The following is an 18249-nucleotide window of genomic DNA, read 5'->3' as shown; positions in this document are numbered from 1 at the left end:
TGGGAGCTTTCAGTGTGCCTTCTCTGTTTTCTTGATGCCATTAAACACTGGGAAGCGTTTCTTCACAGTGAATGTGTTATAGACTGAACTTGATATTGATGTCGTGATGAATAGTGCTCTGAAATTTTAATTTCTTCGATTAGGATAAATTTCCCAAAGTGGAAACCAAAGATGGAATGTTTTCCCATTTTCATATTTATTTCTTTATTGGCACTGGAGTTTTGTCTGAATTCACATTCCTACAAAATTCACAAAAGAGTGCATGCTATCTTTCTTTCTTATCATTCAATAGTCTTTGCTAACTTAATCGGCCAATACCCCCCCCCCCCCAAAAAAAAAAACCCACCAGGCATCTTGTGACTGTCCTGTGTCTGCGCTTTAGAAACTTCCTCATGGCTTGTATTTGGAACCATTAACTGCTTTCTTCTCTCAGTTTATAACGCTCTTGAAGTTGTCTATGTCTTTAGATGTTTGCACCAGAGGAGTTATCTCATTCTTTTATTTCAAGTTATTCTTTAACAATTTTCTACCACATTTATATATTTACTTACTTATTTATATCTGTATGGATATTTTGCCTGCATGTATGTCTGTGTGCCATATATGTGCCTGGTGCCTGCAGAAGCCAGAAAAGGGCATTGGACCCCCTGGAAGTGGATTTACAGATGGTTGTAAGCCACCATGTGGGTGTTGGGAATTGAACCCAGGTCCTCTGGAAGAGCAGCCAGTGCTTATAATTGCTGAGCCATCTCTGAACCTCAGTCATTATTATTTTTTTAAATCACATTCACCCCCTCACCAAACTCTTCCCGGTCCACTCCCCTTCCTTCCCACCCAACTTTGTGTCCTTTAAAAAAACAAACCTATCCCGATGATTTGTACTGCACTAATATTCTTGTATGTGTGGCCTTCCATTGGAGTGTGGTTGCCTTAATTGGGGATATATGCTTAAGAAAACTGACTCCTTGTCTCCCAGCAACAATCAATTGCCAGTAGCTCCTCAGCCAGGGGCAGGACTTTATGCCCAGCTCCCCTTCCCATGCTGGGAATTGGTCTGGCTTGCACTCGCACAGATCTCATGCATGCTGTCCTAGCTGTGTCCAAAAAAAAAAAAAAAAAAAAAAAACAGTTTCACTGTTGCCATGGAGGGCCTCTTACTTACATTCCTTCTGGCCCTTCTTTTGCAAAGATCCCAGAGTTTGGGGGGAATGGGTTGTGATACAGGCGTCCCATTTAGGACCGAGTGCTCCACAGTCTCATATCCTCTGCTTTGATCAGCTATAGGTCTCTGTGTCAATCACCATCTGCTGCAAATAGAGGCTTCTCGGGCTGAGGGTTGACAGGTGCATTGATCCTACCACTTTTACCGCCAAGAAGGCAACATTTTCCTGCTCTCATGCATGTAAACCTTGGATTTATTTTGTAGTGAATCTGAACGGTGCCAACCCCAAGCTAGTGCCTTTCAGGCCTGCAGGGAGGCTGATCTCCCCACCTCTGCTGCTCTCTGTTATCATCAACATCCTTCTGAGTTTGGCCATGCACGTCGTGGGCTTCGTCCTTGTGCAGAAGCAGCCTTGGTACCTCATGGAGTTGCACAGGTATTGGTGTGGCCTCGAATCCAGCTTCTTGAAGTCTGATTTCTGTCAAACATCATCTGCCCTGCATGATGGGAACCAACTGGGTCTTCACCTACCCAGAGTTTCAGTTCCTTTAAGACTTTCGGGAAAATTTCCAACAACCCTTTGTGCTTTTATACACACCATTGACTGTGTTGTTTAATAGTGAGGGTGGCTAGAGGTCATAACTCTCCTGGTTTGTCCTAGTTTAAGGAGCCCAGTTTAAGCCATGTCTGGTGAAATGATCGAAATCTTTTCCTTTCAAAATTGCCCCTGTTCAATGATAAAGTATATGTTACTCTATGCATGACTTAGGAGTTGTTAAATCTCTTAAGGGAAGAATCACAATTTACTCATCTCCCCCACCCCTTGTATCCTTAATACATGCACAGCTTAATGAGCAAGTAGACAGTTGAATCTGCCTATGTATCTATTTACCCATTCAAACAGACAAGAGTATACATCTGTCTGCCCCTATTTTTTTCCTTTATTTTTGTGTCTTTTATTTTATTTTTTTTAACCACAATGGAGGCAACTGTTAAATATGGGATCTTCATTCTCTCCAGACACTGTTTGCCATGGTGGCCAGCAGATGCAAACGTGTTCTAAGGACTCTGTGGATTTTGGGTTTCCTTTATAGTGTCTGCACAATGAGAAATGAGAACATCTCAGCCATAATCACATCTCCAAATGTTCCTGAGAAAAACAGAAGTCACAGCCCCTTTTCAAGTTTTGAGAATACTACTATATGGTTTTTGGGAACCATCAACTGTATCATCGTGGCCCTTGTATTCTCCAAAGGCAAACCGTTTAGGCAGCCTACCTATACAAACTGTGAGTAACACTGCCTGGAAGCAGCAGGACCATGATTTGACCATCGCCGATCATTAGAACAGGCATGCTCTGGTCTCTCAGGAACCAACCACACAACTGAGTCTCAGCTCGAGTCACCTCACTTCTACTCCAGAGCTCCAAAAAGTTCTGGAGCCTATTTCCCTGCCTCTCTCTCTTTCCATCCAAGACTGCTTTCTCTTTTCATCCCATTGCTCCACTGGAAGTTGTCCTTAGTGATTTCTCTTGGGAGCATCTAAGTTGGGAAGATCAATGTGAAGACCAATCTTTACTTGTCAGTGTCTGTCCAGATTCATCCTAGGGACACAAGAAGGGTCACAGCCCTCAGCCGGGATGGCATTGTGTGGTGGCAGACTTGGAGTAGGTCCAGCCTGGAGGAAGCTCGTTATAGTTATACAGCATTGGGGATACTCTTAGCCAGAGGAATTTAGGGCAGAGAGGTTGTTTAGGAGAAGTGGGTGCCCTAATTCGTTTCTGAGACATATATTTGTATATTAGTATTAACCCTCTAATTAAAAAATTTCAGGAGCACAAGTTGAAGTATCCATGTCCTCATACAAAATTGTCCCAGGAAAATTATTTTATCTTTTTTCCTCGTTGGGATTGAAGAAGCAGTTGAATGCTTATCTTTATACAATTACCATTATAAAATTTCATGTATTTATGGCATTCCTGGTTTTCCAGAAATGGATGTGAAGCAGATGACTTGTGTTAAAGCCAGCTACTTGAATGTCTTTACAGCACTCATTGAAAGGGCATTTTATCATTGCTATTCTCTATATATTTACCACCTGCACTGATTGAAACATAACATACATATAAAAAAGGTCCCCCATCAAGGACACACATAGAAATTATGAAGGTGAGGCCCATTGCATAGAAATGAGTGCTTTCGTTCATTATGCTGTATTTGGATGCAGAAGGCAAGTAAATGTAATCAGCGTTAGCCTAGAATATATCAGTCAATAGACTCGTGCTTCACACAGCAACTTCCCAAAATGATAGCCTGTGTTCTTGTTTCCTCAGATATATTTGTCCTTGTACTGATTTTGCAGATGGGCGTATGTCTTTTCATTCTATTTGCGGATATTCCAGAGTTGCATAGGCGTTTGGACGTAAGTATCTTCTCCGGAATTATGGTGTCATGTATTTTTGTCACCGGCTTCTGAAAGCAGGTCACTGTTGGAACTGACATGGACTTCTGACACCAGTTATGTACTTTGGCAGAGTTTGAAAGAACGCTTAAACTATATCTAATTTTTACTTAAACTAATCAGGAAATAAAATTCCATCAAGTGTTGATTCTGAGACTAGAGATAGCCTTTGAAAAAAATATTGATCCATTTTTCATTGAAAACAAAATTCCCTGTAAGACTGGTAAAAATTTTACTTATATATTTTCTCTTTCAAGTGCCATTTAAAGAAAATTTGCCTGCAACCATCTTTAGGTTAATTCTCAAATCTGTACTTACTTTGAAAAATCATGCTTTTCTGTATGTTCATAGTTATATCTGAAAGGGTGCTTTCAAAGAAGCTTGTTCTTGTATCTCAAGCTCTCTCTTACATTTGAAAAAATGTAATCAAGACAACTTTGAAATCCTACAAGATACCATAATCTTACCTACTCAAGCTAGGAAAAGCTAGCACTCTGCAATAATAAAGGAGGGGATGTTTTGGTTTGGAGAGAGCTGTGTGGAGTCCATGACAGTGGGACTACAAAGGATGCTGAAATGAGGCATTGTCCAGTTTAAAACCAAGCTTTCTTATCACATAAACATGGATCTATTTTAGAAAATGTGGAATATTCAGGGAAGGAAAATGATAACACTGTCTGCTATCTTTCCATTTTTTAAAATTCATATATTGTAAATGGGTTTTGCTTCAAATTTATAAAGTTTATTATAAATTGAAGCATGTTGTTTGGCAACCTAGATTTTTTTTAAAAATGAGTAATACATTCACATGTTTTAAAACTGTTTTTAAAATGTAAATACTCTAAAAAATCCTTTCCAACCTAGCTTCCCTCTGGAGGCAAAGCATGGTATCAGTTTGTTGTTGTTGTTGTTGTTGTTGTTGTTGTTGTTACATAATTCACACTTAATTTTCTACATATGCAGAGAAGTACATGTATTTCTTATGTGTATGAATCTTCTTCCACGTTTTTACACAATGGTAGCAAACTATTCTGTTTGTCAGTATTCTGAGATGTAGATATCAAAGTGGGATGTGTTATGCAAGAAATTCATTGTAGAAGATATCTGTGGGAGAAAAGGGTAGAAGCCAGGGAAGACAAGGAGAAACATCACACTGCCACGAAGACCCCCAAGAAGAGTCTTGGTCTACAGTGACTTAAGGATTAAGCTGAGATTGTTCATCAGGAATGTCTGGCATCTTGCAGGAGAGAATCTCAAGAGAATCCATGCCATCCTCATTTGCTGGCCCCAAGTAGCCCATGGGAAGTACAGTGCTGGAGTGGAAGTTGTGGTAGATTTTGAATATAGTGTTTGGGTTGCCAATATTTATCTTCCCATCAGCAGGAGATGTGAATGGAACATTTTCATAGCTGTGTGTATTTATCTTCCCATCAGCAGGAGAGCTGAATGGAATATTTTCATGGCTGCTACAAACCCATACACAGTCCTGTACCTTATTTCTTTCATGTAACAGTGTATTTTGGTAATTATGTCATGCTAGCACATAAGTATCCATTGTTTTAAGTGATAACACAATATTTTGTCACATATACATATGGATATTTCATGCTATAGATTGTATATGTATCATAACTTATGTGCAGTCCTGTATTAATTAACATGTAACTGTTTCTAAGTTGTTACCCTTACAAAGACGCAGTAAAAGAGCCATGTACATATCTTTTTAGTCATATACAAGTATATGTCAGGAGTAAATTCCTAGAAGTGGATTTAATATAATAATTTTGAGAACATTGTTATCCATAGGATTGCATCAGCTTTTACTCCCATCAGCATATGAGGCATTGTGTACAAATAATGTAAGACACAGTAGAGTGAACTTTGCTTACCCATCCATCCATCCACCCATCCATCCACCCATCCATCCACCCATCCATCCACCCATCCATCCATCCATCCATCCATCCATCCATCCATCCATCCATCCATCCATTAGTTCATTGTCACACTTATGTATCAGGAACTGTTCCTGAAGAGGAGTTGGAAGAAGGCAGAGGAAGTGTGGAAAGAGCTTGATTTCAGCTCCACATGCTCCTTTGGCAAGTACCCTTGTAAGGACACAGGCTGTGACCCCATAGGCACAGCGTCAAGAAAGCAGCCCTGACCTGGTACTCCAGTGCAGGACTTTAATGAAGGGAAACATTGCGTTAGAAGGTAGAAGGCCACCCTGTCCACAGTGGAGGTTCCACATGTGTATCCTCAGAGATGCCTGGGAATAAAGTCACATTCCTGCATTCCCTCTTCAAAACAACACAAAGCAATTGGATAAAGAGGCTTCACCATTATTTATTTTTATTGCAAAGTGACCAAAATTAGAAAATGTAGAAATTTTAGATAAATGAAAGAGACTAAGGGAGAAAGAAAAGAAAGAAAAAACCCAATCACAATCCTCAAATGATTGAATATCAGTTTTCCACATTTACAAATTTTTATGTATATGTGTATGTACGAGTATATGTATGCAATACGTACTATATACACGTGCCATTTATTTTCTAGGTGTATTTAATCTGTGCGTGTCTGTGTGTCAGTGTGTGAATTTGTGCAAATACATGAGGGTGTCAAGGAGGCCAGAATCGGGTGTCAGTCCACGTGGAGCTTGGGTTACAGGTAGTTGTGAGCCGCCTGATGATGTGGGTGTGGGGAACTGAACTGTTGAGCCTCCAAAAGAACACAGTGCTCTAAACCCCTGAGCTACCACTTGTGTGTGTGTGTGTGTTTCCACTGTGGTTTATAGCTTACACAAATGTCCAGTGTGAACATGGGAACTTTTCCAGTATATGTGTTCTGAGACTAACTGTCCCTTGTCTCTTCTGCCAGCTGCTCTGCACTCCTGTCCTGTGGAGAGTCTACATTCTCATCATGATCAGCTCCAACTTTGTTGTGTCCTTTGCTGTGGAGGTGAGTGCCCCTAGGCTATGTTGTTCAGGAGCTTGAGAATGTAACAACTTCAGTGTGCAAAGGCTCGACACGGTGACAGTCCTTCCTTTACTCTACGGGCAAAGGTGTGGGACAATGTGCACCCACATCATTGGGCAGCTCTCAACTACCTGTAACCCAAGCTCCAGGTGAACTGACACACGATTCTGGCCTCCATGACACCCTCATGTATTTGCACAAATTCACAGGCTGATACATAGTCACACACAGATTAAATAAATCTAGACTCTAAATTGCACATGTATATAGGACAACGTGCAGTGTGCTTTTCTCTGATGAAGAAGCCATCATTTGATCTTCTCATCTGAAAAGCGTGGCAGGGTGGATGCAGTCACCATCCTTGAGGTTCTAGTCATTCTTCACATCCCCCAATACAGGCACAAACAGAATGATTCACATTTTAAAACTGAGATATGATTTGTGCACTATAAAACTCACCATTTAGACGTAAACAGTTCAATGTTTTTAGTATAGTCGCTGAGTGTTCATTAATCAACATCACCTAGTTCCAAAACCCGTTCCTCACCCCCAAAGAAATCATGCAACCCATTAGCAATTGATTTCCATTCCATTTCTCTCCTTGACAACCACAAAACACTTTTTGTCTCTGTGGATTTTTCTATTTGGGAAATTTTAGGTAAATAAAATAATTTTGTACATAGTTTTATTTTTTGTTTTGTCTTCAGCGCTGAAGACTGAACCCAGGGTCTTATACATGCTAGGTAAGCTCTCTACTACCAAGCCACTCCCACAACTCCCTATTTTTTGTTTGTTTATTTTGAAGGTCAGGGTCTTACAATATAACCCAGGCTGGTTAGAATCCCGTTTTCCTGCCTCTGCCTATTGAGTTTGGAATTGTAGGTGTGCTCCACTTTGCTTCGGAGGCATGGGCCTTTTTTGTGTCTAGCTTCTTGAATTTAACAGCTTGTATTGTTTCCCATCTGTGATGGGAAACAATCCTCACAGTGAGCTCTCACAGCTTTCATCCCACAGTTCACATTTGCTCCGTTTTCTTAGTGAAAGGAGCACTTACCCATTTTTATCTCTAACCGTTTTGCCCTCTTTCTCTCAGGGATTATCAGACATCATCTCCCTTCTTCAAAGCCCGGTATTGAAAGGTGGTACCTAATGAAGGCATCTGTAGAGAAGAGAAATGTGGAGTTCTATCTGTCCCTGTTTTTCCTCTGAGCGGTAGAACTATTGTGTTCCAGCCACTGGGGTGTTCACAGTGGGCTGTGGGTTCCTTACCACCTGACTTCCCAGCTAGTGCTGTGAGGACAGAATCTCTGGGAACATTCCATCCTGTGCAGAACGCCATGGTGCTCAGTGGAAGAACAGAGCCCTGAATCAGGGCACTGTACCCTCTCTCTGGAGGCTAAACCAGGTTATGCCAAAGCAGAGCGGGCACCACACTCATCTGGCAGGCGTGGTAAAATGGGAAGCACAGATGATCAAGTCCCTCCTTTACTGTGTCTGGCCCAGTAGATGTGAGAGCCTGCACCTCCATCAGGTTGCCGGGTGATTCTATTGTGATGGATTCTGGCAGTACACTTTCAAAGCACTATGCCAAGCCGTACATTCTCCAAAGCAACCAGATTCGTGTGAGTGTCCCCAGATTTAGTTGCAGAAAGGGGCTTCCCACCACTTAAAGCAGAGGTTCTCAACCTTCCTAATGCTGTGACACTTTAATATGGTTCCTTATGTTGTGGTGATTCCCAACCACAAAATTATTTTATTCCTACTTCATAACTGTAATTTTGCTACTGTTATGAATTATAATGTAAATATCTGATATGCTTGGGGGGGTCACGACCCACAGGTTGAGAACTGCTGTTTTTTAGGATATTCTCTCGTACATGTCTTGCTGATTGCTCTTTCCATTTGGGACATATTTCTTCTCCATATCTGCATATTGACATTCTGTTCCATCCTCTACAGCACAATTTCAGGACTGACCTCTTCATGAATCTTTCCTGATCCCTGTGTCTGCTAGGCAATTAGCAAAACTCGCTAAGTGCTGCTTAGCCAGCCAAGACATTTACTGATTTGGGAACCAGAATTGAGGTGGACACTTCAGGACTCTCACATACCAGAGGTCTGTGCCTCTTGGTACCATCAACCTTCACTGTGTCTTTTTATGCTTCCTGCTCAGGTCTCTAGCCCAGTTGTGTGACACATCTGTTTATGGGCAGAAAACAGGGGAGGTTTTACTTCCTTAGATATGAATGTATTATCAGGAAACACAAGTTTTCCTATGGCACATCAGCAGACTTCTTCATATGCTTCATTAGTTAGGGCTGTCTCATTGTTATTCTGAGTAGAAAGGCATTCTGGGTAAAGGAATCCATGCTCAGACAAGTTGGCTTAGATGGTTTGTTTGTTTTTATTCCCCAGCTGGTATATTTTCCACAAAGAGCACAGGCTCAGACAGTCAGTCCTTCTGGTGTGAACCCTGGTTCCAGCTCTTTGTTGATGTTTGACTTTGGGGAAATTATTCTATTTCATTGGGTTTGCTCCCTCTGCTATAACATGTTACTAGTAATCATGCCTTTCTTTATATACGTACAGACTGAAATGTGAGCACATAGTAAGCGTTGAATAGTCACAAAGCTATCTGGACATGGGGGGGGGGCTGCCTGTCTGTAATCTTAGAACTTGGGGAAGTTGAAGTAGGAAGGTCAAGAATTTGAGGCTAGCTTGGGCTATAAAGGAGATTCAGTTTCAGAAGTTCAAACCTAAACAAAGCAAGCAAAAATAAAAAAGAAACAAGGCCCCTCAAACGTATACAAAAACAAATATAAAAAAAAAAACACAGTGTAAGCAAGAAGCCATCTTCATCTCTTGTGACACTCACCACGTCTTAATTTGTTTCTGTCACACTTGAAATCATGTCTTCATACAATTGTTCTTTCCACAAGAGTGCACTGACCTTGTGACATATCCCAGGGTATTTCACCAGCAGAGAGCTAACAGAGGGGTGGGACTTACAATTTACAGGAAGTGAGCAAACACGTGCTAAAGTTAGTTGTGCATTCATGCCTGTTCTTGCCGTTAAGCTCCACTGGCAAGAACTTGCGTTGGTCGCTATTGCATTTAAAATCCTACATTTTATTGCATGTAATCCTACAATCACTGCAGTGAAGATTCTAGTTGGGGCTGAGTAAGAGTCATTTAAATTAAACGTCAGCAGTGACCTTGTTCATACCCAGCAGTTGGGATGGATCACTGATACTTATACGAGTGAGGCATCTTTTTTGGTTCTCATGTTGAGTGAGAGATGAAGATAGACACGTGTGTGTTTACTATGGGCTGCCAGCAACTTCTATATTGAAAAATTAGACACCTTTCCTATGACATTCAGTTGTTCACTCACCCCTTTCTCTGTGATCAGCGGGTGCTTAGAGACAGGGTAGAATGATTGAGTCTTTGATAGGGGACGATCATGATTGAGAATGATGGAGGCTGTTTTCCTGCCTCATGTGGTGAATGACCCTAAGAGTGGAGCTAAAGACTGTCATGGGCTCAGCAAGATGTCTTTCCTTTAAGTGACTCTGAATGTGTGCCAGAAAGTGCAAAGGAATGCTGGGTGAACTGAGCTAAATCCACCTTACTGGCCAGCTTGTGTTATACATAGTCCAAACAGTTTTCTCAAGGATAGGTATGATGATTTCTGGCTCTCTTTGCAGCATTTTAAGTATTGTCTGTTTTGCTGAGGCCTGGCTCTAATGCTAAGCTTAGAGTATCCCAGAAATCAAGTAGGTTCAAGTGAGATCTTAGTGTATGAGTCTCACTCCCTGCCTGCTCAGAAGCATGGGAGCTGATACAAATGGTTTGAATAATGCCCATCTTTTTTTTTTTTTTTATTACTGTGCATGCATGTGTATGTCCATAAGTACTTAAGAATCGAGTAGTCAGTTGGAAAAGCTTACAGAGAATTCTTTTAAAGAAAGGGATTCTCATCAAAGCTTTGCTTTGCTTCTAGCTGTGCATTTCATTTTTACAAGGCAGAATTGCAAGGCAGATCACCCAGAAATGAAGCTTCAGCTCTTCTTTGGAGAGTGGCAGAGGGGTATAAATACCATGTTAGCAGGAGAAAGATTCCACACAACGTGGAGATTCCCATCTCATCTCTCATTTAATTTGTTTGAAGAAATACTTAGATTCCCTACAACTGTTACATTTAGAAACTCACAGTTAGTTCCAGTGCCCCTGTCTTCTCCCAGCTCCAAGGAGAGTTATAGTGCTCCTGTTATGGAAAAGCAAACTAACAGGTTGGCCAGATGCTGAAGATGGCTCCCTGGGTCTTATTTCCTTTCAAGAGGCTTACCAGTGTTCAAAGGTAAAGACTCTGGCAAGCTGTGCTTCCTATCATTACTATGGACAATAAGGCTAAAATAACAAAGATGGGCAGATTGTAGGAAAACTACATCTCCCATAGTTCCTCATTAACTCAGTGCACAAAAGATACCTGAAATGGACATCAAAACCAGTTCTAATTTTGTCAGTTTGTTCTCCTTTTCTTTTATGAAAATATCAAAGATGCTCAACTTTTGGACAAACTATGATAAGATGGAACACACACACACACACACACACACACACACACACACACACACACGAACCTCTTCTGTGATTTGGCTTATGACTAGCTTTCCTTAATGTTCACACTACCTCATGGAATGAAATGGCAGTTCAAAATGTTTGTAATAGATTGTGTGTGTGTGTGTGTGTGTGTGTGTGTGTGTGTGTGTGTGTGTGTGTGTGTTTTGCCTGAATGTGTATCTGTACACCATGTGCATGGGATACCCAAGAAGGATAGAAGAGGACTTCAGGTCCTCTGGAACTGGAGCTACAGATGGCTGTGACCTGCTGTGTGATGCTGGGAATTGAACTCTGGTCCTCTACAAGTGTTACTAGCAGCTAGTGCTCTTAACTGCTGAGCTGTCTCTCCAGCCCCAAATGATTTTTTTTTTTTTTTTTTGCAACTCATCGCTTTTATAATATTAAAAAGCCATTTCAGCAAAGGTGAAGGCAAGTTAGGCAGGGCCTCAGAACATAACCATTAATTAAAAGAGTAGTTCAGGGGGCAGGTGAAGGGTGATAGCCCTGCCCTGCCCTGCCCTGCCCTGCATTGTAAGGGCAGTTGTGTAATCCTTACAGCATATATAAGGAAGGGATTATTATTTCTAGCTCAACCGGCTCAGGCTAATAGACTTCCTCCTTCAGTGCTGGGAGTTGGACACAGATGCCAGACTAATGACTTGGCCATAGTCTTACAGTTATGAAGTGAACCTATACTTCTCTAACCCCAAGACTGAGGCCTCTATTTAAATTTCATTGGCCTGTGCTCCCAGATAGCAGTGCCTTGCCGAGGTGTATCAAAGACACATCCTGCAACTTTCCACACACTTGGTTCTATGAGATGCTAAAACTTTTCTTATAAAATGTCACTTTATAAGGCATGAAGTTGGATGTGGTATGGTGTGAAATACGGTATTTGAATGATTTTAAATTTAATTTAGATGTGAGATTCCCGAGAGCTATCTTGGAGGTAGGCTGCTTCCAGCTTAACTCCCAGGTTTTTGAAAACCCCTTCTTGTAGTTGAGTCCCTTAAGTAGAAAAGTTTGAGAATCCAGCTGCAAAACTTCTTAAGATTTGCTTAGGTCTCAGGCTTTTGTTAAGCTGGATCTAAGCAAACACTGAAAGAGTGTCTGATTATGATCTATGGAATTAGGTCACTTAAATCACAAAAAAAAATTGTTTATCTATTATCTTACAGGAGACCATTATTGAAAACAGGGCATTGTGGCTAGCAGTCAAGAGATGTTTTGGCTATCAATCAAAAAGCCAGTATCGGATATGGCAGAGGAATTTGGCAAATGACTCAAATTGGCCACCACTAAACCAAACCTCCTGCTCTGATATGCAGGGGGTGTCCTACAGCAATCCTGTGTTTGAGAGCAACGAGGAACAACTTTGAAGGAGGGCAATATCTAAACAGTCGTCAACATGAAGATAAAAAGGACCAGTTTCAGAGACGTTGAAGCAAGTTGACTCTTCACACTATCAATTGGAGTTTGTTGGGGGGAGATAAACCTACAATGCTTGGTGACACATTAAAGTCCATCTGCTTAAATGGAGTCTGTGCAGAACAGTGGCCCCAGAAGATGTTTTTCCTCCTAGCTTCTGGAGCATTGGTGGCTCCTATTGAACCAAGAATGGAGTAAGGGATACAATGGGCCATAAGACTGGCAGGTATCAGAGGGAAAAATATATGTTAGAATAATTCTTTCTAAAAATAAATGAATCTAGGGAAGGTCATACACCGTGTACTCTGTAACACAGTAAGGGTCAATCTCCAGTTGTCACTTGATGGAAAAACTAACACGAGAGAAGCGTCATCCAATCTCCCTTCCCTGGTTCCAGACTCACAGCCTTTCTTCTCCCTTTGGTCTTCCTCTGCATATTTGCGACAAGGACACACACCCCTTCATCTCAGTGACTCCACATACTAGAGATTTTCTCTTGCTGGGACAGCTGTCCCCAGGGTGGTGATCACTTCAGAGTGACAGACAACTCTACCGTTGCAACACAGGGACTGTATGTTCACTGGAGCAGGGGCGGGAAAAACTGGAGACAACATGGGGGAGGGTCCCCGTTTCACCCCCAGAGCAGCATCTCTTCCCACCCCTACTCTCATGCCCTTAGCAGAGGTTTGGCCCAGGAGCTGGGGAGGGCTGTCTCTTGTATCTAGGATTAAAGAAGCCCCGTGACTAAGGAGGTCCCTGCTTAGAAGAGCTTCACCATTGTTTTAATACTGGCCCGTTTCTATTTTGTAAATTTTTGTGCTAGAGTCCCCCTACTTTCAGACCCCACAATGATATACTAGTCTCGCTTGTGTTCTAGGGACAAGGCAGAAGGGTATCAAAAGGCCTAAGTATTGATTGCTCCCTGACTGTATGAATGAACCCTTGGGTCAGGGACCCCTCATCTTCCTTACACTCTGCTCTGCTATTTGGAGGATGCCCCTTCTTGTGTGTTCTGCATTATAGGTTGTCATTGAGCAACCTGGGTCTTTCTGGCTTAAGACTGACCTGCTTCTAGAAAACAAAATTTCTCCTTATTTTGCCCTCATGGACAACTGGATTGATTCAGCATAGAGAACACCCGGATTTCTCTTAGGCCTGTGGGCAACATTGAACTTCAGGACAACATCCACACATACACTTTTTTTAAATTTAAAAATTATTCTCATACAATGCATTTTGATATTTTTCCTCTCCTTCAACTCCCCGCCAGGACCCCGACCTTCTCTACCTCTGGACCCATCCAACTTCTTATTCTCTTTCTCTCTCTCAAACAACAGAAAGAACAGAAAAAGAAAAGGAAAGGAATTTCAAATGAACCACAAATAGTGGAAAAAAAGCCCCCTAAGCCCCAAACCTAAACAAAAGCAGAACCATGGTGATCTGGAGATACATGCCTTTAATCTCAGCATTAGGGATATGGAGGCAGACAAATCTCTGTGAGTTCAAGGTCAGCCTGGTTTACACAGCACACAAAGAATTTTAAAAATAAGACAAAGTATCTATTATAAGCATGAAATTATCAATGAGTATTGTGGGAAGGGGTGAACATTCTGGCCCAGAAGGTCTTCACTATTTATTTATAGCTCCTCAAAGTATTCCTCTCCCCACTGAGCTCTTGTGAGAATTTGGGATTCCATAACTGCAGCTGATTTGGGGGACATAGTGTCTCCTAGCCAGAGGATACCTCATTGCTTCTATTTTTCAAATAGGGCTGTAGAAAAGTCCCTGTCCCAAGGCTGCAGGCTCATTATTCTCCTTGATACTGAAAGAAATATTTCCTTTTGCTTCTCCACCAATATGGCAGTTCTGACAGTCTTTATAGATTGACAGTTTTTCTCATGTTCCAAAAGAGAGGGCGAGTGCATCTGAAGATCTACAATGTAATCATAAAGAAGGATATCACAGACAGTTCATGTAGTTGGAGAGCTTCTCTCCAGCTCCCGCTAAGCCCCTGCATTCCTGCAGCCCACTTATAAAATAAACACACAGACGCGTATATTATTTAAACTGTTTGGCCTAATGGCTCAGAATTCTAGCTATCTAGTTCTTACATCTTAAATTAACCCATTTCTATAAATCTATACCTTGTCACATGGCTTGTGGCTTACCAGTATCTTACATGTTGGTACTCATGGTGGCGACTGGCAGTGTCTCCTGACTTAGCCTTCCTATTCCCAGAATTCTCTTCTCTGCTTGTTCTGCCTATACTTCCTGCCTGGCTACTGGCCAATCAGCATTTTATTTATACAGAGCGATATCCACAGCAAGTTTATGCTTAGATAATTCCACTGCCAAAGGCTTTCCCGCCCACTAACTGGTTTAAGTTCATGCAGTTCTGGGACTCCACAAGGAAGGGCTTACCATCCCCACCAAACAAGAGATGAGGAGAGACCCAGGCCTCACACAGATCTCCTAAATAAGCTACATGCTGCTGCTTAGCAGTTCCCAATTGCAAGACCCCTGAAAGGCAGGGTGTTGTTCAGCATGACCTCACTGTCAGGCAGAAAATGGGCTTCTTATTCACAGGTTGAAGCAAGTCTTTAGTAATAACAGACCTCTGTTTAAATGAATGCCAGGTGTACTGCCAGGCCCAAATTAGAGGTATATATAAAATAAAAGCAAAAAAAAAAAAAGCATTTGTTTGTCTTTCTGAACTTTGAATTGCTCTTGCTTTGGTCCTCAGAGGTTCTATTGAAAGCAATTTATAAACAGAAGCATGGAGCTGGATGAGGAGCTGGTCCTCCACTAGTTACCTACTCTTAAAAGCCATTGCCAAGGGACTCAATTTGAAGGCTATTTTTGGAATATCTTAGAAGCAGTGACTAAAAGAGGAAGGTAAGGTCAGCCTGGGGAGAGCCCCGAAACAAGGGGAGCTGCACGTAAGTATTTGAAGAGTTATCATCCAAGGGAAGGACAGGACTGTGCTGAGCAGGCAGATGAAGAGGAGGAGATGAAGAACATACCAGGGCAACTTCAGGCTAACAATGACCATTGCCCTCAGGGCTAGCACACAGCCCGAACTCTGTGACAACAGAGATGTAAGGGACTTTTCCAAGAGTGAAAAGAGAAGGAAGTCACATGTCTTCGTGTGGGTTTCTGTCGCTGTGAAGAGATGCCATGACTATGGCAACTCTTATGAAGGAATACATTAATTAATTGGGGCTGGCTTACAATTTCAGAAGTTTAGTCCATTATCTTCATGGCGGCATGCAGGCGGATATGGTGCTGGAGAAGGAGCTGAGAGTTCTACATTTTGATTCGCAGGCAACAAGAAGTCAACTGTCACTCTGGGCATGGCTTGAGCATATGAGACCTCAAAGCTGGCCTCCACAGTGGTGCACTTCCTCCAACAAGGATACCTATGCGAAGAAGGCCACACCTCATAACAGTGCCACTCCCTATCAGCCTTCGGGGGCCAATTACATTTAACCTGCCACATCAAGTATCGGCTAAGATTCAGCTAGCTGCAAGATCTCTCTTTGTCAGGCTTGGCATCCTCGGTGTCTCTTCATTATGCAGTGATGCAGACTAAACAGGCAGAGTAGGACGTGTGTGGAAGCTGGGAGGGTAAGAAACATGAGCAAGGGGCCTGAATATGATGTGGCTCTACCTGCCACTGGTACACTTTCCTGTCCAAGACTTGGAGGAACAAAATATTTGGTCAAATGATACAGATCATTTGAGGGATTCCCCTGTAACCTGCAGAGAAGTACATAGACTGGGTTCTCCTGCCTATGTACACAGAGGTCTGAGATAAACATGTGTCCTACTTTTGTGTGTTTTTAGAAGTGTGCATGTGCACACTTGCTCATGTGATGAGGGAAAAGTGATAATCAACTCAGAGCTTTTTATTTAATGTGAGCCATAATAAATAGCCTACAAGGAAGATACAAGTAGAACCCATAACTATGGTTTGCTAAAATCTCTCTCTCTCTATCTATCTATCTATCTATCTATCTATCTATCTATCTATCTATCTCTGTATCTCCTCTCCCTCTCCCTCTCTAGTCTTTCATGCTTCTTAACAAATGGATATGGTCCATTCCAATAGTGTCAAGTCATAATGTCACAGAGGCGATTACTTCCTACTTTACATACAGGATGTGTAGTTTACAATATTTATTCTCTTGTTTAAACTTCATTATCAACTTTGGAGAAAATCAGGGTGAAATCTACTATCTTCCTCCTTTAGGCAAGGTGCCACAGCCCCTCCAAGTCTCAGTCATAAAGCCAAGGACATGCAGCCAAGGGTAGAGGGCTGAAGTCAGACACAGCTCTTCTATCAGCGGGTTCCCCTGCTGTGTGGTTCTTTAATGTTCTTTTCTCCTAGATGAGGAGCTGGGAGCACAGAAAAGCGGGTGTCATGGCAACTATCCAATGCTGTTGCCATCATGAGTATAATTTCCTCCAGGAAGAGCTTTTAGTTTCTCACAGAAGTTCTCCGGAACTTCCCCATCCATCACAGAAAAGGTCAGCTCCCACAGCTGAGAGTAAAGTCATAACCGCTGCCCTGTGAGCACGTTTCCTGTGGTCAGAGGAAGCCTTGGTTTCCGACTTGAGCCTCCACCAGCAGAAACTGACGTTTCTGTTAGGATTTGCTCAACCTCTGCTTTGTAGAGCTTCTCGGGGTCATGTAGATTCTCTTTTGGCTTTGAACTATGCTCAATTCATGTGCATAAAAAAAAAAATGCCTGAAGGTTGCCACCATACAGCATCTGTCTGCCCTTTGGTTCCCATTACACTTGTCCAAATGACCTTCCAAGTGTGATCAATAGGAAGATTCTCTTTAAAATTAAACAAATGTGCAAAAAGCCAGAAGAGAATGCAACTCGTCCAGTGCTACAGTCATAGCCTTCGAGTGAGCCTCCAGGCCGTCTCCTCACACCACGCCTGGTGCTCCCTGTGGTGGTTTAGAAGAGAAATATCCCTCATAGCATCAGGAGCTTAAATAAGTGGCCCCTAGTTGGCAGAGCTGTTTGGCTAGGTTTAGGAGGTGTGGCCTTGCTGGGCTTTGAGAATGTAAAGACTCTCTGCCTCCTGCTTGGTGTTCAAGATGTGAGCTCTTAACATCCAATTCTAGCTGCCATGTCTCCTGCTGCCACACTTCCCTGACATGATGGACTCATCCCTCTGCAATCTTAAACCCAAATAAACTCTTCCTTCTACAAGTTGATATCACTGCCTCTGGGACCAGCCTGTAGGCAGCACAGTGCTTGAAGGGAAAATCCATAGCATTGGCATATCCTGGACATTTCTATCTGAGGGGGTCAGGAAAAAGATACTCACACATTCTCTTGATTATTTCCTTCTGTATTCATCAGCCTCTTCTGATGGACTGACTGGGCTGGATCTGAGTGCTTGGATTTGGCTGGCTTTGGGAGTGACCAGCCGTACAAAAGTGTATTTATAGATTGTTACATAAAGTATTTCCTCATACCAAGGTCCCTAACCTAATTTACATGTCTTACTGAATGGAACCATCACATGCCTCCATGAATCTAGTTCTTCATTAAGCATTGGGTACAATACACAATAAT

At 42.1% G+C, this 18249-nt stretch overlaps 1 protein-coding gene across 12 annotated transcripts in view; it reads left to right on the top strand.

The window, feature by feature from the left end:
- Atp13a4 (ATPase 13A4) overlaps positions 1–14111 on the top strand; it is a 120843-nt gene extending 106732 nt beyond the window's left edge. For 5 of the 12 annotated variants that reach the window (XM_036203205.1, XM_036203207.1, XM_036203208.1 and 2 more), the window contains 5 exons: positions 1427–1598; positions 2257–2450; positions 3495–3583; positions 6503–6583; positions 12403–14111. In XM_036203205.1, the coding sequence (XP_036059098.1) occupies positions 1427–1598; positions 2257–2450; positions 3495–3583; positions 6503–6583; positions 12403–12603 (737 nt within the window). In that variant the 3' untranslated portion in view covers positions 12604–14111. Of the gene's footprint in view, positions 1–1426; positions 1599–2256; positions 2451–3494; positions 3584–4664; positions 5341–6502; positions 6584–12402 lie in introns of those variants that run through there. The other 7 variants (XM_036203216.1, XM_036203215.1, XM_036203212.1 and 4 more) reach the window with 6 other exon arrangements.
- Positions 14112–18249: the final 4138 nt, after the last annotated feature.

This window comes from Onychomys torridus, chromosome 12, assembly GCF_903995425.1.
Source record: "Onychomys torridus chromosome 12, mOncTor1.1, whole genome shotgun sequence".
In the NCBI taxonomy this organism is placed as follows: Eukaryota; Metazoa; Chordata; class Mammalia; order Rodentia; family Cricetidae; genus Onychomys; species Onychomys torridus.
The sequence above is the reverse complement of the archived record's forward strand: the minus strand, read 5'-3'. Positions and strand labels throughout refer to the sequence as shown.